We start from the raw sequence: 15,400 nt of genomic DNA on the forward strand, positions 1-15,400 counted from the left end.
ACTTCATATGATACAAACCATATAAAACTTGCTCACGTTTTGCTCTGGCCTCCGCGTGTTCGCGTAGCACACTGTCATGTTTCCGAGAAAGGTATTTTTAGATTCCAAAGTGGATCTAAATCTTGATAATTGTACAGATGAATTCTGGGTAGATTTGCGCACGCCTCAGAGTCGTAGCGTGATCGGTATCGGAGCGAATTTGGAGTGAAACAAGCGACCGCTCCGTGCTCTGACCAAATTTCGCCCGCAAACCTGCACAGAGGTCAGTTCCAACTGAATCCAGGCGGCTCCCTTACCAGTGCCCCCCCACCCGCCCCCCTCGTGTCAATCAGGGCGGAGCAGGGGACTCCCTCTAGTGTGATGTGGATATGGCACAGTATCGGTAGACGGAGTTACACACTGACGGTCGTCACATTTAAATAATTTGTTTCAGAAGAAAGCAGGCATCTTACAAACGGTCTCCGTGTATAAAATGGGTTTGAGTAGGATGTGTCATATGGGTCTTATGATTGTTGGGTAATAGTCTGATATAACGTCCAACTTTTAATGTGTATTACATTAATGAAAGTATTCTGATTATGTTTTTGATTCTCGTTTCGCACAGGCTACTGTATCTCAAACCGAGTCTCTCTTTTTAGAAAATGTGTTTATTCTGAAAAGTAATCAAATTTTATCTGTAAGCTGGTTAATGACTTGAACCATTTGTATCTGTTGTCAGAATATACACATTTATTTAGAAATTTGTTCAGTGACGATGTAAAATGAATGTAGAAAATGTGTATTACAGTAATGTATAACTGAGCACACAATCCTTTGCCCTGATGATCAAGGTTCATCTCAAAGAAAGGAGAATAGTGCCACATGGTGGTCATTCAAATTACTGCATGTGCTGTGCTTATAGACATGGAACTAACAATCTGGTGTCAATGCTGTTTTAAGAGTCACTTGTGGGATGTTAAATTGTAAAAAATGTAACAGATATCTATTTCAAACAATGTATCATTATTGAACTAATCATCTGAACTGCATGTTAGTCCTTCTATTTCTATTGGGATAGAAAATGTACCTTATTTCTCTATGTTATAAAAACTACACATTTCTCCATGCATCTATGAATAGATCATAGATTACTTTCTTGGCTATTTGCAGTTTACTTTGTTGGTGATACTCAACCAAGATTTAATATGATTTAAAGAATTAGTGGTTATCAAAATCAAGAGCTGTACAAGCCCATCACATTCATTTTAAAGTCAAATTAGCACTTGTTGTTATTTCACAATACTTCATGAATTACTCTTAACCAAAAGGGTTAATGCAATATTCTAACAATATTTTCTTATTTGAGAGAATTGAATGGACATTTTCTTACATATTTAGAATAGATAATTCTATTATTATAACGTATGGTTTAATTTTCCCCACTTTCAATAGTAGTATCTGCTAAATATATCTATGTGTTCCAGAGATAAAAGAGCAAACTATTTTTTTAGAATTATTTTAATGTAGGAAGTTGCATGTCTGTCCGTGTTGTACCTCGAGCTAAAAATGTTTAGGTTCCTAAGCCTTTACCTGTATGCTACTCATGAAACACTATGAAATTCAGTGTGGGTAACCCCACAATGTAAGTGCTGGACCAACAGAATGGGGATGGAATTCAGTGTGTTTGCTATACAGAAGCTCCTCTACTTAGGAACGAGTTACGTTCTGAACGGCTGTTCGTAACTTGAAATGTCCGTAAGGCGTTATTCAACATCATTTTAAGGGTATACGCAAGTACAAAGAAGTAGGATGCTGGGTGTACGCACATTAAACTGCTGCGTGGAGGAAGTAGCAGCCAGAAGTCATACTAGGCGGAATTAGCACACATAAAAAAATTGATGTTGCAGACAGGAAACGGGAGCCCAACAAACACAATTTGGACTTACAGTCCTCTTCGTTCGTATGTCTGAAACTTAGTAAGTTGAAAGTTCAAAAGTAGAGGAGTGTCTGTATTACCAATTAAAATGGAATAGCAGAAATACTGTATTTAGGAGCTAAGATGTACCCATTAATATTTTATGGCACCTGCTGATCAACTTCTGATGTTACTTTACAATGCAGTGAAGCAACCAACTACCATTCATAATACACCCAGATAAAGGCCCCACAGCAATTAAAAATAGTTCATTTAAATTGGAAAAAATCTACAAAGGTCCATGTGATATATTTTGTTACTGTAGAGCTAATTTTTAAATTTAATGATAGCATTTCATTATGTTATGTTAAATACTTTATCCTTACATTTTAATCATGCGGAAAGGTACGTGACGCAACTAGAAATAGTTTGTCCTTTAATCTTCAGAGATAATGAGCAGGAATTGTTTGCAGATATCTCTGGATTAGGAAATGCAAGAGCTTTTTCCTTAATCTGCAATATGCTATGACCTGAACACTTTGAAACATAAAGAAATGCACGACCAAAACCCTGATGTTCAAAAAGAAGTTTCTTTTTGAGAGAAATGCATTTGTTTTGTTACCTAAAAAAGGGTACATTAATTAATAGATACGTATATGCTGTATTCTGTTTATCATCTCCGCATTCCCACCTTAAAAATTCTAAAAAAAACTTTCTGAGCCACGCAAGTTATTTAACAGAGAACTAAGAAAACTGACCATTAATTTAAAAAAAGAAATTAAATGACAGTGCATGCTATGAATGAATTCTTATATAGAAATTTGTACAGTCCTACAAAATAGTAATTTAGCATTTTTCTGAGAATTTTCTCGGTTCAATAATTATTTGTATCATATAAAATATATCAACATTCTTCAAGATTTATACTTTATTTATATGGAAAAAGGTACATTCTTTTTGAAATATAATGCACAAATCTCTTTCATCTTACAAAAAATAAATACTCTCTCAAAATAAATGAAATGCATATTAAAATAACAACAAATTTATTTTTGTATAACGCATTATTACAACATTACATTGTCTCAAAGTGCTTTTCAGCATCCTCACCCAAAGCTCCCAGTGAGTAAGCCATAGGCTTGGACATTGATTCTTATCTAACAAGGGAAAAGACAGATTGACAGGATAACCTGACCTGGATACGACCATGATAACCGATAACAGATAACTTTGTATCGATTATTTGTCCATTTTGTTTGTTTAAAGCTTTTTTTAAGTCATACACTGCAAGTTCATTATCCTAGCAAAAGTCATTGTGACATCAAAATGTGATCTGGCACATTTAATCAAGTGCATGATTTGTAGTGGGTGTGGCCACAAAAAACCCTTTAAAAGGGCCCCTTGCATGCCCTACCAGTCACACCACAGCAGCCATGAGAGGACTCATTTTAGCCCTCGTTGCAGCCCTTGTGGGTGAGTACTTTACTCATTTGTCATTATGGGGACATTTTCAAGCAAGATGCTAAATCGAATTAATTCTTTCAGCAACTATACAAAGAATCATAATAGGAATACTTATACATACATATATATATATACTGTATATATATATATATATATATCTGTGTGTGTGTATTTTAATATTTTATGCAGCATTCCTAGTGTTTCTGTCTTGTTAAAGTATTTTCATCCAAATTTCATCAAAAAGCACATTTTTATACATGGTTATTGCATTTTTTTCCTATAATGTTCCTAATTACTTTTGTCAGTATTTATCAATTCAGACATTGCAATCTTTTTCACCTTTCAGCAAGTCAACAGATAAACCTAAGTGAGTATGATAAGACAATCTCTTAGTATCTCATTGAATAATTGTGATTTTTAACATGTACTATTTGAAATATCTAAATGATTGCATGTCTGCAGTGAAAACTGAATTGTTCTTATACCAGCACCAGATTTTAGTACAAGTAAGACCTACGTGTACAAGTATGAAGCTCTGCTCCTTGGCGGACTCCCTAATGAGGGCTTGGCCAGAGCCGGAGTGAAGATTGTCAGCAAGGTTCTCATCAGCGGAATTGCCCAGAACACCTACCTGCTTCAAGTAAGCCTTTATCAAAGCATCGGGAGTGTCCTGAGCACCTTCTGTGGAATAACATCTAGGACTAAAATACATAATGCTGATACACTCAATAAGCTCCTTCATTTATTTTCTCTTTATTTTCTAATATTCCAGATCGGTTTATCCATTAAACCTGTTTCTGTGCACTTCTAGCTCTCGAACCCCGAGATCTTGCAATACAGCGGCAACTGGCCAAAAGATCAGTTCACCCCGGCCCAAAAGCTCACTGAGGCCCTGTCTGCCCAGCTGCGCACCCCCATTAAGTTCGAGTATACCAATGGCGTGGTGGGTAAGGTGTTTGCCCCTGCGGAAGTGTCTACAACTGTTCTCAACATCCACAGAGGAATCCTCAACATCATCCAGCTCAACATCAAGAAAACACAGAAAGTATATGAATTACAGGAGGTGAGGCATTCCACTCATTTAACTACTTAACATTACCCAGTGTTCTATCTTACCACTGATGAATAATAATAATAATTATTATTATTATATCTTCATTTATATAGCACTTTTCATACTTGAAATGCAGCTCAAAGTGCTTCACATACAGGATTAAAATAAGAGACAAAGACAGAGAAAATGTATAAAATATGCAACCAAGGTACAACTCGAAGAAAGTAGAAAGAAGGAATGGGAATTTAAAAATAAAACAAATAAATCGAGTAAAATGTCAGCAAATAACCAAAATGAATTAAATAAGTAAGACTACAATGCTTGAAGTAAGAATAAAGCAGAATAAAGATGCCATGTCTTGTCTTCCCCAGGCTGGAACTCAGGGAGTATGTAAGACTGACTATGTGATAGGTGAGGATACAAAGGGTGAACACATTTACGTGATTAAGTCCAAGGATCTGCAGAACTGCCACCAGCCGATCGTTACCGATGTGGGAATGGAATACATAGAATCATGTGACCGATGCCAGCAGGTAAAGAGGACTTTAACTTTTTCTCCTGGTCAGTTCTCCTTCATCACGGTAAAGGTCTCAAGAAGTTGTTTCTTCTGATCAGAGAGTAAAGAACCTGAGAGGAGCTGCATCATACAACTATGTGATGAAACCAACTGGTACTGGGAGTCTGATCACTGAGGCGACTGTTCAGGAGGTACACCAGTTCACACCGTTCCACGAAATGACTGGAGCTGGCCAGATGGAAGCAAGGTAGTGCACGTCTGTATATCAAAGCTAAAAGGTTCTTCCCAAATAGAATTCATATTTCCTTTGCCAATTAATCATTTTTGTTTCCTAGACAAACCTTGCGGTTTTCTGAGATCCAAAATGTCCCAGTTCAGCCCATACAAGCCGACTATATTGCCCGTGGATCCCTGCAATATGAATTTGCTACTGAACTTGACCAGACCCCTATTCAACTCATTAAAATCAATAATGCTCAGACCCAGGTATTACTTCTTACCATCTATCTTTTATGGTCACTTATCCAGTAGAGGGTGCCAGACATGGGACACCCTGGGTAGGATGCCAGTTTATTACAGTACATACATACATTCTCAGACTATAAGCAATTTAGAGATGCTCAACTTGTTTGTGGGAGTACAGAAGTCAGAGATTACAGTTTACCTTTACTCTTGTATCACTACCATTGATGTTATAATTTTGATTGTTTTATACAAAAAGAGCTTGGTTGATGCTATCTTCCCATAGTTATACTCTGCTTATGTTCACAGATTGTGGAAACCTTGACTCATCTAGCCACAAACAATGTGGCCCGGGTTCATGAAGATGCCCCATTAAAGTTTGTCCAGCTGGTCCAGCTAATGCGTGATGCAGAAACTGAGACTGTTGAGACCATCTGGGCTCAGTTCAAGGCTAAACCAGCTTACAGGTACATATCTATATTTAAAAAGTTATTTTTAATATTATCATTAAGCTCACATGTTGCAGAAAGGCATGGTTACAAATCTGCACACTGAGGCTGTGGCTTCACAAGAAAAAAATGTTCTGCTTTAGACATTGGATCCTGGATGCTGTCCCTGCAATTGGAGATGCAGACGCTATGAAGTTCATCAAGGAAAAGTTCCTGGCTGGTGACCTAACCACACCTGAAGTCATGCAGGCTCTGTTGAGTGCTGTGCACCTGGTGGACGCTGATCAGGACACCATGAACTTAGCAAAGGTATGTAGTCCTCTTCATTCCATTTAATAATATAATTTCATTGTTGTTGGGTAAATAGTAAAGTATTACATCTCTCCCATCTCCAGGCTCTGGCATTTCATCCCAAAGTTCAGCAACACAACATTGTCAGAGGCACTGCCATGCTTGTATACGGTTCCATGGTATTTAAGTTTTGTGCTGAAAACCCCAACTGTCCTGCAGATATTATAAAGGTAAACGCAAAGATGTTTTTTCACTATTTTCATATTTTCTGTTTTATCTATAAATTTCCTCTATCATTCGTTCTATTTTTTTTCTAATAGTTCTTACCATGCTATACCTTTTTTCCCCTCTACAGCCCGTCCATGACTTTGCTGCAGATGCCATTGCTAAAGCAGATGTTGCAGATATTGCCCTAGCTGTTAAAGTCATTGGCAATGCTGGTCACCCTGCCAGCATTAAGCCAATTCTGAAGCTGCTTCCAGGGTTTGCTTCTGCAGCCGCTACCCTCCCAGTCAAAGTCCGGGTTGATGCTGTCATGGCCCTGAGGAACATCGCCAAAAGGGAACGCAGAGCGGTGTGTTTACCATTAAGCCCAAATTTATTAAGAGTAGCGGGAGTTTTCTTTCTCCGGTGATTTACTACATGACCTTCCACTGACATCTGTGCCTGTTGCTTTGGTTCAGGTTCAGGAAATTGCCCTGCAGTTGTTTATGGACAGAGACATTCACCCAGAAGTACGGATGGTTGCTTGTATTGTGCTGTTTGAGACCAAACCCTCCATGGGTCTGGTAGCTGCTGTTGCTCAAACTCTGCAGAAGGAGACCAGCTTGCAAGTGGCCAGCTTCACCTACTCCCACATGAAGGCCCTGACCAGGAGTACAGCCCCTGATCTTGCTCCAGTGTAAGACAGCAATCTCCTTCTAGTAGCACATTATACTCTCTTGCTTGCTGATTTTCCATTTTGAGTCAAATTATCTTCTTTCTATTTAGCGCTGCTGCATGCAATGTTGCTGTGAAGATGCTGAGCCCCAAACTGGACAGACTAAGCTATCGTTTCAGTAAAGCCATCCGTGTGGACTTCTTCCAAAGTAAGAGCATTTTACCATTTCTAGTGCTGGTGTTGGGTGTCTGGATCAGCTATAGTCATGCAACCCCCACCTAACTTATATTTTGTTTACTTTGCTAATTTTGCTCATTCTGCTAACTTATGGATCGAATTGTCTTGATAGATGACCTGATGGCTGGTGCTGCCGCCAGCGCTTTCCTCATCAATGATGCTGCCACCGTTTTGCCCAGAGCGCTTGTGACCAAAGTCCGCGCCTACATGGTTGGGGTGGCGGCTGATGTCGTGGAGGTGCGCAGTGGTCTTCATAAGATAAGAGTATAATTCATATGATAAGTGAGGGTTCCTATCAGGCTGATTAAGCCACTCTTTCTCACAGCTTGGGGTAAGAACAGAAGGAATTCAGGAGGCCCTTTTGAAAGCTCCAGCTGTACCTGCCAATGCTGACAGAATCACAAGGATAAGGCGTGTTCTCAGTACTGTAAGTCAATGCGTTTGGGTGCATAATTTTATTTATGAGCAAACTAATAGAAAAATATCTGGATATTTTGGCTCTTGTGTTTATATGATATAAGCCCTTCATTTTCGTTCTGTTTCCCATAAAGCTGACAAACTGGAAGGCATTACCCACAGACCAACCGTTGGCTTCCATGTACCTGAAACTCTTCGGTCAGGAGATTGCCTTTGCCAACATTGACAGGGACCTCATTGAACAAGCAGTACAGGTACTCCTAAACATGTCATTTTGTTGTTTATTTGAAATGGATTTTTGAAGAAAATCAGTCAATGTTGTTAGCATTGTGTGGATGTTCAATCTTATTCATTCTCTTGTTCTTTTGAAGCTGGCCGCAGGACCTGCAGCACAGCACGCAATTGTAAGGAATGTGCTCAGTGCACTGCAGTCTGGCCTTGCGATCCAGTGGGCAAAATCCCTGCTGGCCACTGAGGTGCGTCGCATCTTCCCCACCTGTGTAGGTGTCCCCATGGAGCTGAGTCTGTACACTTCTGCAGTGGCTGTTGCCAAAATTAATGGTCAGTATACTCAGCAACAGAGAATTTATATAGTATCTGCCTTCTGCTATTTAATATTATGTATCATGCATTTTTATTTTTTTATTCACAAATGCCTATACCCACAGCTCAGGCCACCTTGACTCCATCACCTGCTGAGAACTTCCATATTGCTCAACTCAAGAACACTGACATTCAACTGCAAGCCCATATTGAGCCAAGGTAAATCTACAGATGAGCTTTTAAAAAATGGCTTATATTGAAACATAGAGCTACTAAGTCCAGTATTTGTTTTGTTTTTTGCAGTGTTGCAATGCACACATTTGCAGTGATGGGAGTAAACACAGCCTTGATTCAGGCTGCAATAGTGCTGAAAGCCAAGGTGCACCACAATCTTCCTATGAAAGTCAACGCAAGAATTAATATTGCTGAAGGACACTTCAAGATTGAGACTCAGCCTATTCAAGATCTGGATAATGTTTTGGATTTGGAGTGAGAAGATTTTTTTTCAGTTACAAAACAAATTAATATTTGCAATATTCTCAAATTTGTAAAAGTAGGAAAAGTAGAAAATGAGGAATATATTGTTTTGATACACTAAAAGCATACTAACGGTTAACAGTAAGTGTGGCTCCTTCAATGAAACATTTTCATCAACAGTGCTGATGCCTTAGCTGTGGCAAGAAACGTGGAAAATCTTTCAGCTGCTAAGAGAACTCCAATCGTACCAGAAGCTTTAGCAGCCCGGATATCCAAGGAGAAATTTACACCTGCAGAATCTTCTGACAGTGACTTGGTAAGCCACCAATCTGCTTTGCTTTTGCTAATTTTATACAGTGCATTTATGATATGGTATAATACATTTCTGACTTCTCATGCCTGTCTCAATCTTTCTTTTATTTTTAGTCAAGGTCATCGGAAATTATGTCTTCTGGTGCCATCGATACGAACCAGCCAATGGACACTCGTGTTTCAGCCAGAATTGACAGGAAACTGTGTATCACAATGGAAAGACTTGGTTTAAAGGCTTGTGTTAAGATAGCTTCCCAGAATGCTGGCTTCATGAGAAATTCCCCTCTTTATAAGCTTATTGGAGATCATAACATAACCATTGCTATGAAACCCGGTACGTTATCTGAACAAGAAACAAGCATTCATGATCTGTTAAGTCAAAGTCATAATTCTCTAGTGCTCTTTAGCCAAACCTAAATGAATCTGAGAAATTTAAAATTTCTTATAGTTTCAGATGAAGGCATTGAGAAAATACAGGTTGAAATACAGGTTGGACCCAAGGCTGCATCAAAGCTCATTAAAACGGTCACTCTGCCAGAAGAAAACGAAAGACCCGTGGTATCAAAACTGAAGAAAATCCTGCAGACTGACATGGTGCATGATTTTATTTAAGATGTTTCTCCAACCTTCACATCAAATGATATTTCAAACAATATCAAAGAACTGGGAAGCATAAGTTTAAGAACTGACCTGTACCTGCACTCTCCTCTTCTTGTAGAGACAGCGATTGAAGAATTCCACCAGTTCCAGCTCGAGCAGTTCTTCCAGCTCCTCTTCCAGCTCCTCTTCCAGCTCCTCTTCCAGCTCATCTTCCAGCTCCTCTTCCAGCTCTTCTTCCAGCTCCTCTTCCAGCTCCTCTTCCAGCTCCTCTTCCAGCTCTTCTTCCAGCTCTTCTTCCAGCTCCTCTTCCAGCTCCTCTTCTTCTCCCTCAAATCGCCAAAGAAAAGATCAGGACCAGGGGGCTAAAAACAAGGATAACAAGAGGCGTAGCAGCAGCAGCAGCAGCAGCAGCAGCAGGAGCAGCAACTCTGACAGCAACAGCTCTTCCAGTTCAAGTAGCTCTGAGGTGAGGCCCTCTCACTCCCCCTCCAGCTCTTCTGGGAGGTCCCAGTTTAGTTTAAGCCATAAAATTTCAAACTAGACATATTTGTGACTATATGTTTTTATTTTCCTGTACAGGAAGAAGTTTATAAGTACAAATTCATCAAAAACCACCAAAAGGAGGTAATACGATTTGGCTATATTTATGTTAATGCAGTGGTTCTCAAACTGCGGGCCGCGGCCCCCTGGGGGGCCACCAGATGGCGCTAGGGGGGCCGCATCGAAATTGTAGAATCTAAAAAAAAATTACCTGTATGTAAATCAAGCTTGTCAACCTATGTAAAATATAATGTATTAAAAAAAAAAATAGAAGTATAAAATTTTTTTAAATATATACATTTTACGTACTGTAGCACACTACGCTGCTATGGACATCATAAATTACTGTTCAGTATTCAGTACTTTTGTTGCACTTTTCAGACAATGTTAGTTTTAGTGTCAAAACTGTTTTAATACAATGTTATATTTTGTGAAATGTAAATTTAACAAACCAGAGAAATAAAGACTACAAACAGAATCTAAAATCTAAAATTAAGTAAAATTGTAAGTTTGAGGATGTTTTGCGTCATGATTTTTTTTTTGAGGAGGGGGGGCACAAAAGGATTCACCCTACACAAGGGGGCCTCCTGCTGAAAAAGTTTGAGAACCACTGTGTTAATGTATATAATGTATATACATAATGTATATGTATAATGTATGTATATAACTGTACAGGCTTTTAACAAAATTTCTTCCACTTCCTTACAGCAAACCAGATCCAAAGCTGCTGACCAAAAACGGTCCTCCTCAAGTTCTGAAAGCAGCAGCAGCAGCAGCAGCAGTAGCAGCAGCAGCAGCAGCAGTGGCTCCAGCTTTGAAGACATTTACAGGAAGGTATAAACAACGCTGTGCGTGACTGTAAGCTACATTATATTGTCATAGCAGAATTAAGCATTTTCTGAGCTTTCTACCTCTGTCTCTCTGTGGTACAGTCAAGATTGCTTGGAGATTCCATCCCTCCAGAACTGGCCGTCATCATCCGTGCAGTGAGGACTGATGGTAAAATGCAGGGATACCAGGCTGCCGCTTACCTGGACAGGGGCACAAACAGGCTGCAGATCATCATGGCCGCTCTAGCCGAGAATGACAACTGGAAGATGTGTGCTGATGGTATCCTGCTCAGCACGCACAAAGTCCAGGTGAGATTCAGCACTTGACTTTGCGAGTGTGTCACAAAACGCTTCACCAGAGCAACAGAGTTACTCTGCCATTTAGGAGCAGTAATTTAAGGGCAGCTGGGCTAAAGAATAACAAGCTAAATACCAAAAAGATCGCTGAATATAAATAAAGATTTTGTGTTGTGTTTAGCTTTCTCTCTTTTTCTAAAGCCAATTGCAAGCTCAGTGTCAATTATCATTATATCTTTTCTTTCCAAATAGGCAAAGGTTGGCTGGGGAGAACAGTGCCAGCAATATAGAGTAGATATCGCAGCAGAAACTGGTCTTATGGGTACAAACCCTGCCGCCCGCTTGAAGCTGAAATGGGACAAGATTCCTCGTGCCCTTAAGAACTCTGCAAATATGTACGTCTCCCCTCCCGTCATTAACAATGACTCTTTAAAAATTCTATTACCTGAATTACCGGTTGGAATCTGTCTTTTTGTTGTCTTTTTTTCCACAAAGGATCGCTGAGTACATCCCAGGTGCTGCTTTCATGGCTGGGCTAAGAGGTGGAAGGGACAAAAACACAGGGAGGCAGATTAAACTGATTGTAGCTGTTGCTGCCCCCCGCCTACTGAATGTTATCGTTAAAACACCAAGGGTGAATAACACATGACGCCTTTTCTGAATGAATGACTGAATGAATGAGTGAAGTACTCCATAATGAGTTAACCCCATTGATAACTACATTCACTGTTTCTGCATACATTGTTTTATATACAGTAACTCCCTGTAAGCTGGCTGTACACATTCCCATTGACTTGCTCCATGTGTTATCTTAGATGACGTTCTACAAGCTTGCTGTATATAATCCCTTCGCCCTGCCTATTGGAGATGCAGCTTCTCAAATACAGTGGGACCAGAGCATATCTGACAGAATTCTCAACATGTTTAATGAAGCCAGTGCAGGTAAGAAGAACAAGAAAGTTTCTACAGTATTCACCATGTAACTAGCATGATAAATCTTGAGAGTTGGCTACCTAAATCCTAGTACCATTATCTTCCTTCCTGTCAGTGTAGTCTGTGCTACTACTTTAAATAAAACGAACCACAGGAATTAAATATTTACTGAATTCTTTTCATTTAAAATGGCTTCTTTGTATCATACATTGTAATGGTACAAGTGAGTTACAAATAAAAACAATATAAGGTGAAATGCGGACAACACCATGCTCTAAATGTCAAACATTATTTTAAAACTTTCTTCCTTCATCCATCCAGCCCGCTGCAATATGGAAAATGACATGCTGACAACATTCAACAGAAGAAAAATCAGAAGCGTAATGCCTGAATCATGCTACCAAGTTCTGGCTCAGGACTGCACCCCTGAGCTCAAGTTTATGGTTCTGTTAAAAAACAGCAGCTCATCTGATCCACACGCCATTCTCAAGCTTTCTAATGTGTGAGTACACGCCACACTAACTTCTGTTTCATTTTTCAGGTTTCGTAAAATTTTGCTCACTGCTACTTTTTACTCTTGCTTTCCCTTCAGAGATATTGACCTGTTCATTGAAGACGACAAAATTCGGGTGAATGTCAATGGAATGCGAGTCCCCAGAAGCAGCCTCCCATATAAACATCCTTCAGGTGCCTCCTCAGCTCCAAGTCGGATTAAAAGCAATATCCCAGATATGTTTGGCACACATTTGTTTATATATATATACAGTATACACATCTGTGACGTTAAGTGCACCTTTTTTTTGTTTCATAATATTTTAAGGGTCAATCCGAGTCGAACTCAACGGTGATGGTGTGTCACTATATGCTCCTAACCTTGGTCTCCAGGAAGTCTACTTCGACGAGAACACATGGAAGGTGAGAAACTGCTTTTTAATGAATGTGCTTTTGACATTTTTTTCCGTATTGCACACGATTAACTCTGTGTTGAATTTTGTTCAGATTCTGCTAGCTGATTGGATGAAGGGCAAGACCTGTGGAGTTTGTGGAACGGCCGACGGGGAAGTGAAACAGGATTTCCGCACCCCCAATGGACGCCTGGCCAGTAGCGCCGTCAGCTTTTCCCACTCCTGGGTTCTTCCTGCAAAAAGTTGCCGGGATGCTCACCGTGAGTGTTTTTGTTTGAACTGTTTTACAAAAGTTGTACCCAAAAGGCTTTTTCTAATCCTGAGAAATTTTTCTCCGATGCAGAGTGCTTTATGAAGACAGAGTCCGTTCAGCTGGAGAAGCAGATTAATCTGAACGGCCAGGAATCTAAGTGCTACTCCGTTGAGCCTGTGCTGCAGTGTTTACCAGGCTGCAACCCACTGAAAACGACCCCTGTGACTGTCGGCTTCCACTGCCTCCCCATCGGTATGTTCTTCACCGATTCCATAGGCAAGAGCAAGGCCCATTTTCTGAGGGGCAAAAGAATACCATTGTGCACTTTCGTAGATACTGGAAGACAGTTAAACTTATGCATTTGCAATGTCTGACATAGTGCTTTATTTTCCCTTTTGCAGATTCTAATGTGAACAGTCTTAGCAGTTTTTGGGAGAAAAGCGTGGACCTCAAAGCGAACACTCAAGCTCACGTTGCCTGTCACTGTACCCACCAATGTGCTTAATGATTGTGAATGTCTGCAGTTCATCTAAATAATGTATAATCTGTATTTAATTTTGCAGTTAATCAGTTTTAAATAGGATTTGGAGGTATAGTTGTGGCAGAATTTTATCATTGCCCAATTGCTAATCATTTATTTATTATGTAAGTTTTACAATGTGACCCAGAGGACATGCTCTTATTCTTGTAATTCCGTCCCAAACTAAAATTTGTACTTTTATTTCAAATCACATTTAGAATCCATAATTTCCACAAATTTCCATTATTTAACCATGTAACAATTTGCATTAAGAATTGTTGACAATTCAAGAGATAGGGTTGAAGAAGTTCCATAAGATCTTAATATTTGAATATCACAAATGGCTGTCATAGGTATAAATGAATAAGCAAATAGGCAAATGAATGAATGTATGAATAAACAAATGAATACATATATGTGTCTGTGTGTTTGTATATACTATACATACATAATATGCAAACCAATGGGGAGATTATTTGATACATCTGCTTGCTAATACAAACAGTCTACAAAGAAAGAATATATACAGTATGGACAATCAGTCAAGAGGTTCACTTGTTCAACTAAGCATTACAACAGCTAATATGCTTGATGCACACTATTCTGAATGTGCTGTGATCTTTTTTTGTCATACTTGGTGGATCCATCTCAGAAACAGCCAGTCTCTTGGTATTTTCACATAATGCAGTATCCATTGTTCACAGAGAATTTTATCATAAACAAAAACATCCATTCTGTGGCTAAAACACCCTGTTAATGAAACATCAGAGGAGGATAGCCAGTCCGATTAAAAGGAGGGTGAGGAAATTCAAAATTACATCTTGGTGCAACAGGGGTGTGTACAAGCAAAACAGCTTCTCTCAACACACAACACATCTACCCATAAAACATTTATGGAGCAGCAATTTGGACTTACATACTCTTCCACATAACGTGGCTACTCAGTGACATATACACACACATGGGTTCTTTGGTTCTGCTTCCAGTCAAGGTTTAATATTTTGCAGTGTTCTGCAGAGGAGAATTAGCATGTCAGGTAGGTCAGAAGGCTATCCTGTACTGGATTTTGGACAAGCAATATTGAGAATGGATGAATGGATGGCAAATTAACCAAATATACCTAAACCCTTTGAAATATAAAGTTTTACACTATATTACCCTAACATTTTACTTTATCTTGTTACTCACATCTACAGGCGAAAATCAATAACACTCACAGAATGCTAGACAATAGACAGTAACTGGTCTCTCAATGCAAAAAAAAAAAATTGGTATAAATTTAATTATTTTAAGAGTCACAATTACACTGAGGGTAACTGGGAAAAAATATCTTCTCATATAAAAATGTATGCAAAGTACTATAAAAAAATCAGATAAACACAGACTAGTTGCTGGCAGGTACAAGCAGATCACAGGGCTGATTGTCACTCTCCTTCGAATGAGACTGTCCTTTCATGGCTTCCAACCACCAAGTTTTCATTTCACCTGTACCCTGTAAAACAGATACAGCTGCTTGTGTCAGTCG

At 39.2% G+C, this 15,400-nt stretch overlaps 1 protein-coding gene across 2 annotated transcripts; it reads left to right on the plus strand.

Moving 5' to 3' along the window:
* The first annotated feature begins 232 nt into the window (after positions 1-232).
* LOC111837738 (vitellogenin-like) lies at positions 233-14,287 on the plus strand. 2 transcript variants are annotated; one of them, XM_023800050.2, is made up of 35 exons: positions 233-262; positions 3,705-3,725; positions 3,847-3,998; positions 4,170-4,421; positions 4,784-4,945; positions 5,028-5,176; positions 5,265-5,415; positions 5,701-5,858; positions 5,984-6,149; positions 6,236-6,361; positions 6,487-6,705; positions 6,815-7,032; positions 7,122-7,219; positions 7,361-7,485; positions 7,574-7,675; positions 7,800-7,919; positions 8,037-8,226; positions 8,334-8,427; positions 8,512-8,697; positions 8,866-9,001; positions 9,112-9,331; positions 9,446-9,591; positions 9,716-10,063; positions 10,177-10,221; positions 10,846-10,971; positions 11,070-11,276; positions 11,517-11,659; positions 11,760-11,898; positions 12,080-12,206; positions 12,519-12,699; positions 12,790-12,884; positions 13,018-13,112; positions 13,197-13,362; positions 13,446-13,607; positions 13,757-14,287. In XM_023800050.2, the coding sequence occupies exons 5-35, from the start codon at positions 4,910-4,912 to the stop codon at positions 13,858-13,860; spliced, it is 4,578 nt and encodes a 1,525-aa protein (XP_023655818.2). In that variant the 5' UTR covers positions 233-262; positions 3,705-3,725; positions 3,847-3,998; positions 4,170-4,421; positions 4,784-4,909; the 3' UTR covers positions 13,861-14,287. The 2 variants fall into 2 exon arrangements, with proteins under 2 accessions (XP_023655818.2, XP_023655817.2); XM_023800049.2 differs by lacking the exon at positions 233-262 and adding an exon at positions 3,328-3,367.
* The last annotated feature ends 1,113 nt before the right edge of the window (positions 14,288-15,400 follow it).

The sequence above is a fragment of the Paramormyrops kingsleyae genome, chromosome 12 (genome assembly GCF_048594095.1).
Source record: "Paramormyrops kingsleyae isolate MSU_618 chromosome 12, PKINGS_0.4, whole genome shotgun sequence".
Classification (NCBI taxonomy): Eukaryota; Metazoa; Chordata; class Actinopteri; order Osteoglossiformes; family Mormyridae; genus Paramormyrops; species Paramormyrops kingsleyae.

Bases quoted from the DNA above. Each gene is read 5' to 3' on its own strand.
- LOC111837738 (XM_023800049.2), top strand. From the start codon at position 3,328: ATGAGAGGACTCATTTTAGCCCTCGTTGCAGCCCTTGTGG. The intron at 6,362-6,486 runs GTAAACGCAAAG...TCCCCTCTACAG, and splicing joins GTCCTGCAGATATTATAAAG to CCCGTCCATGACTTTGCTGC. The intron at 11,660-11,759 runs GTACGTCTCCCC...TTTTCCACAAAG, and splicing joins CTTAAGAACTCTGCAAATAT to GATCGCTGAGTACATCCCAG.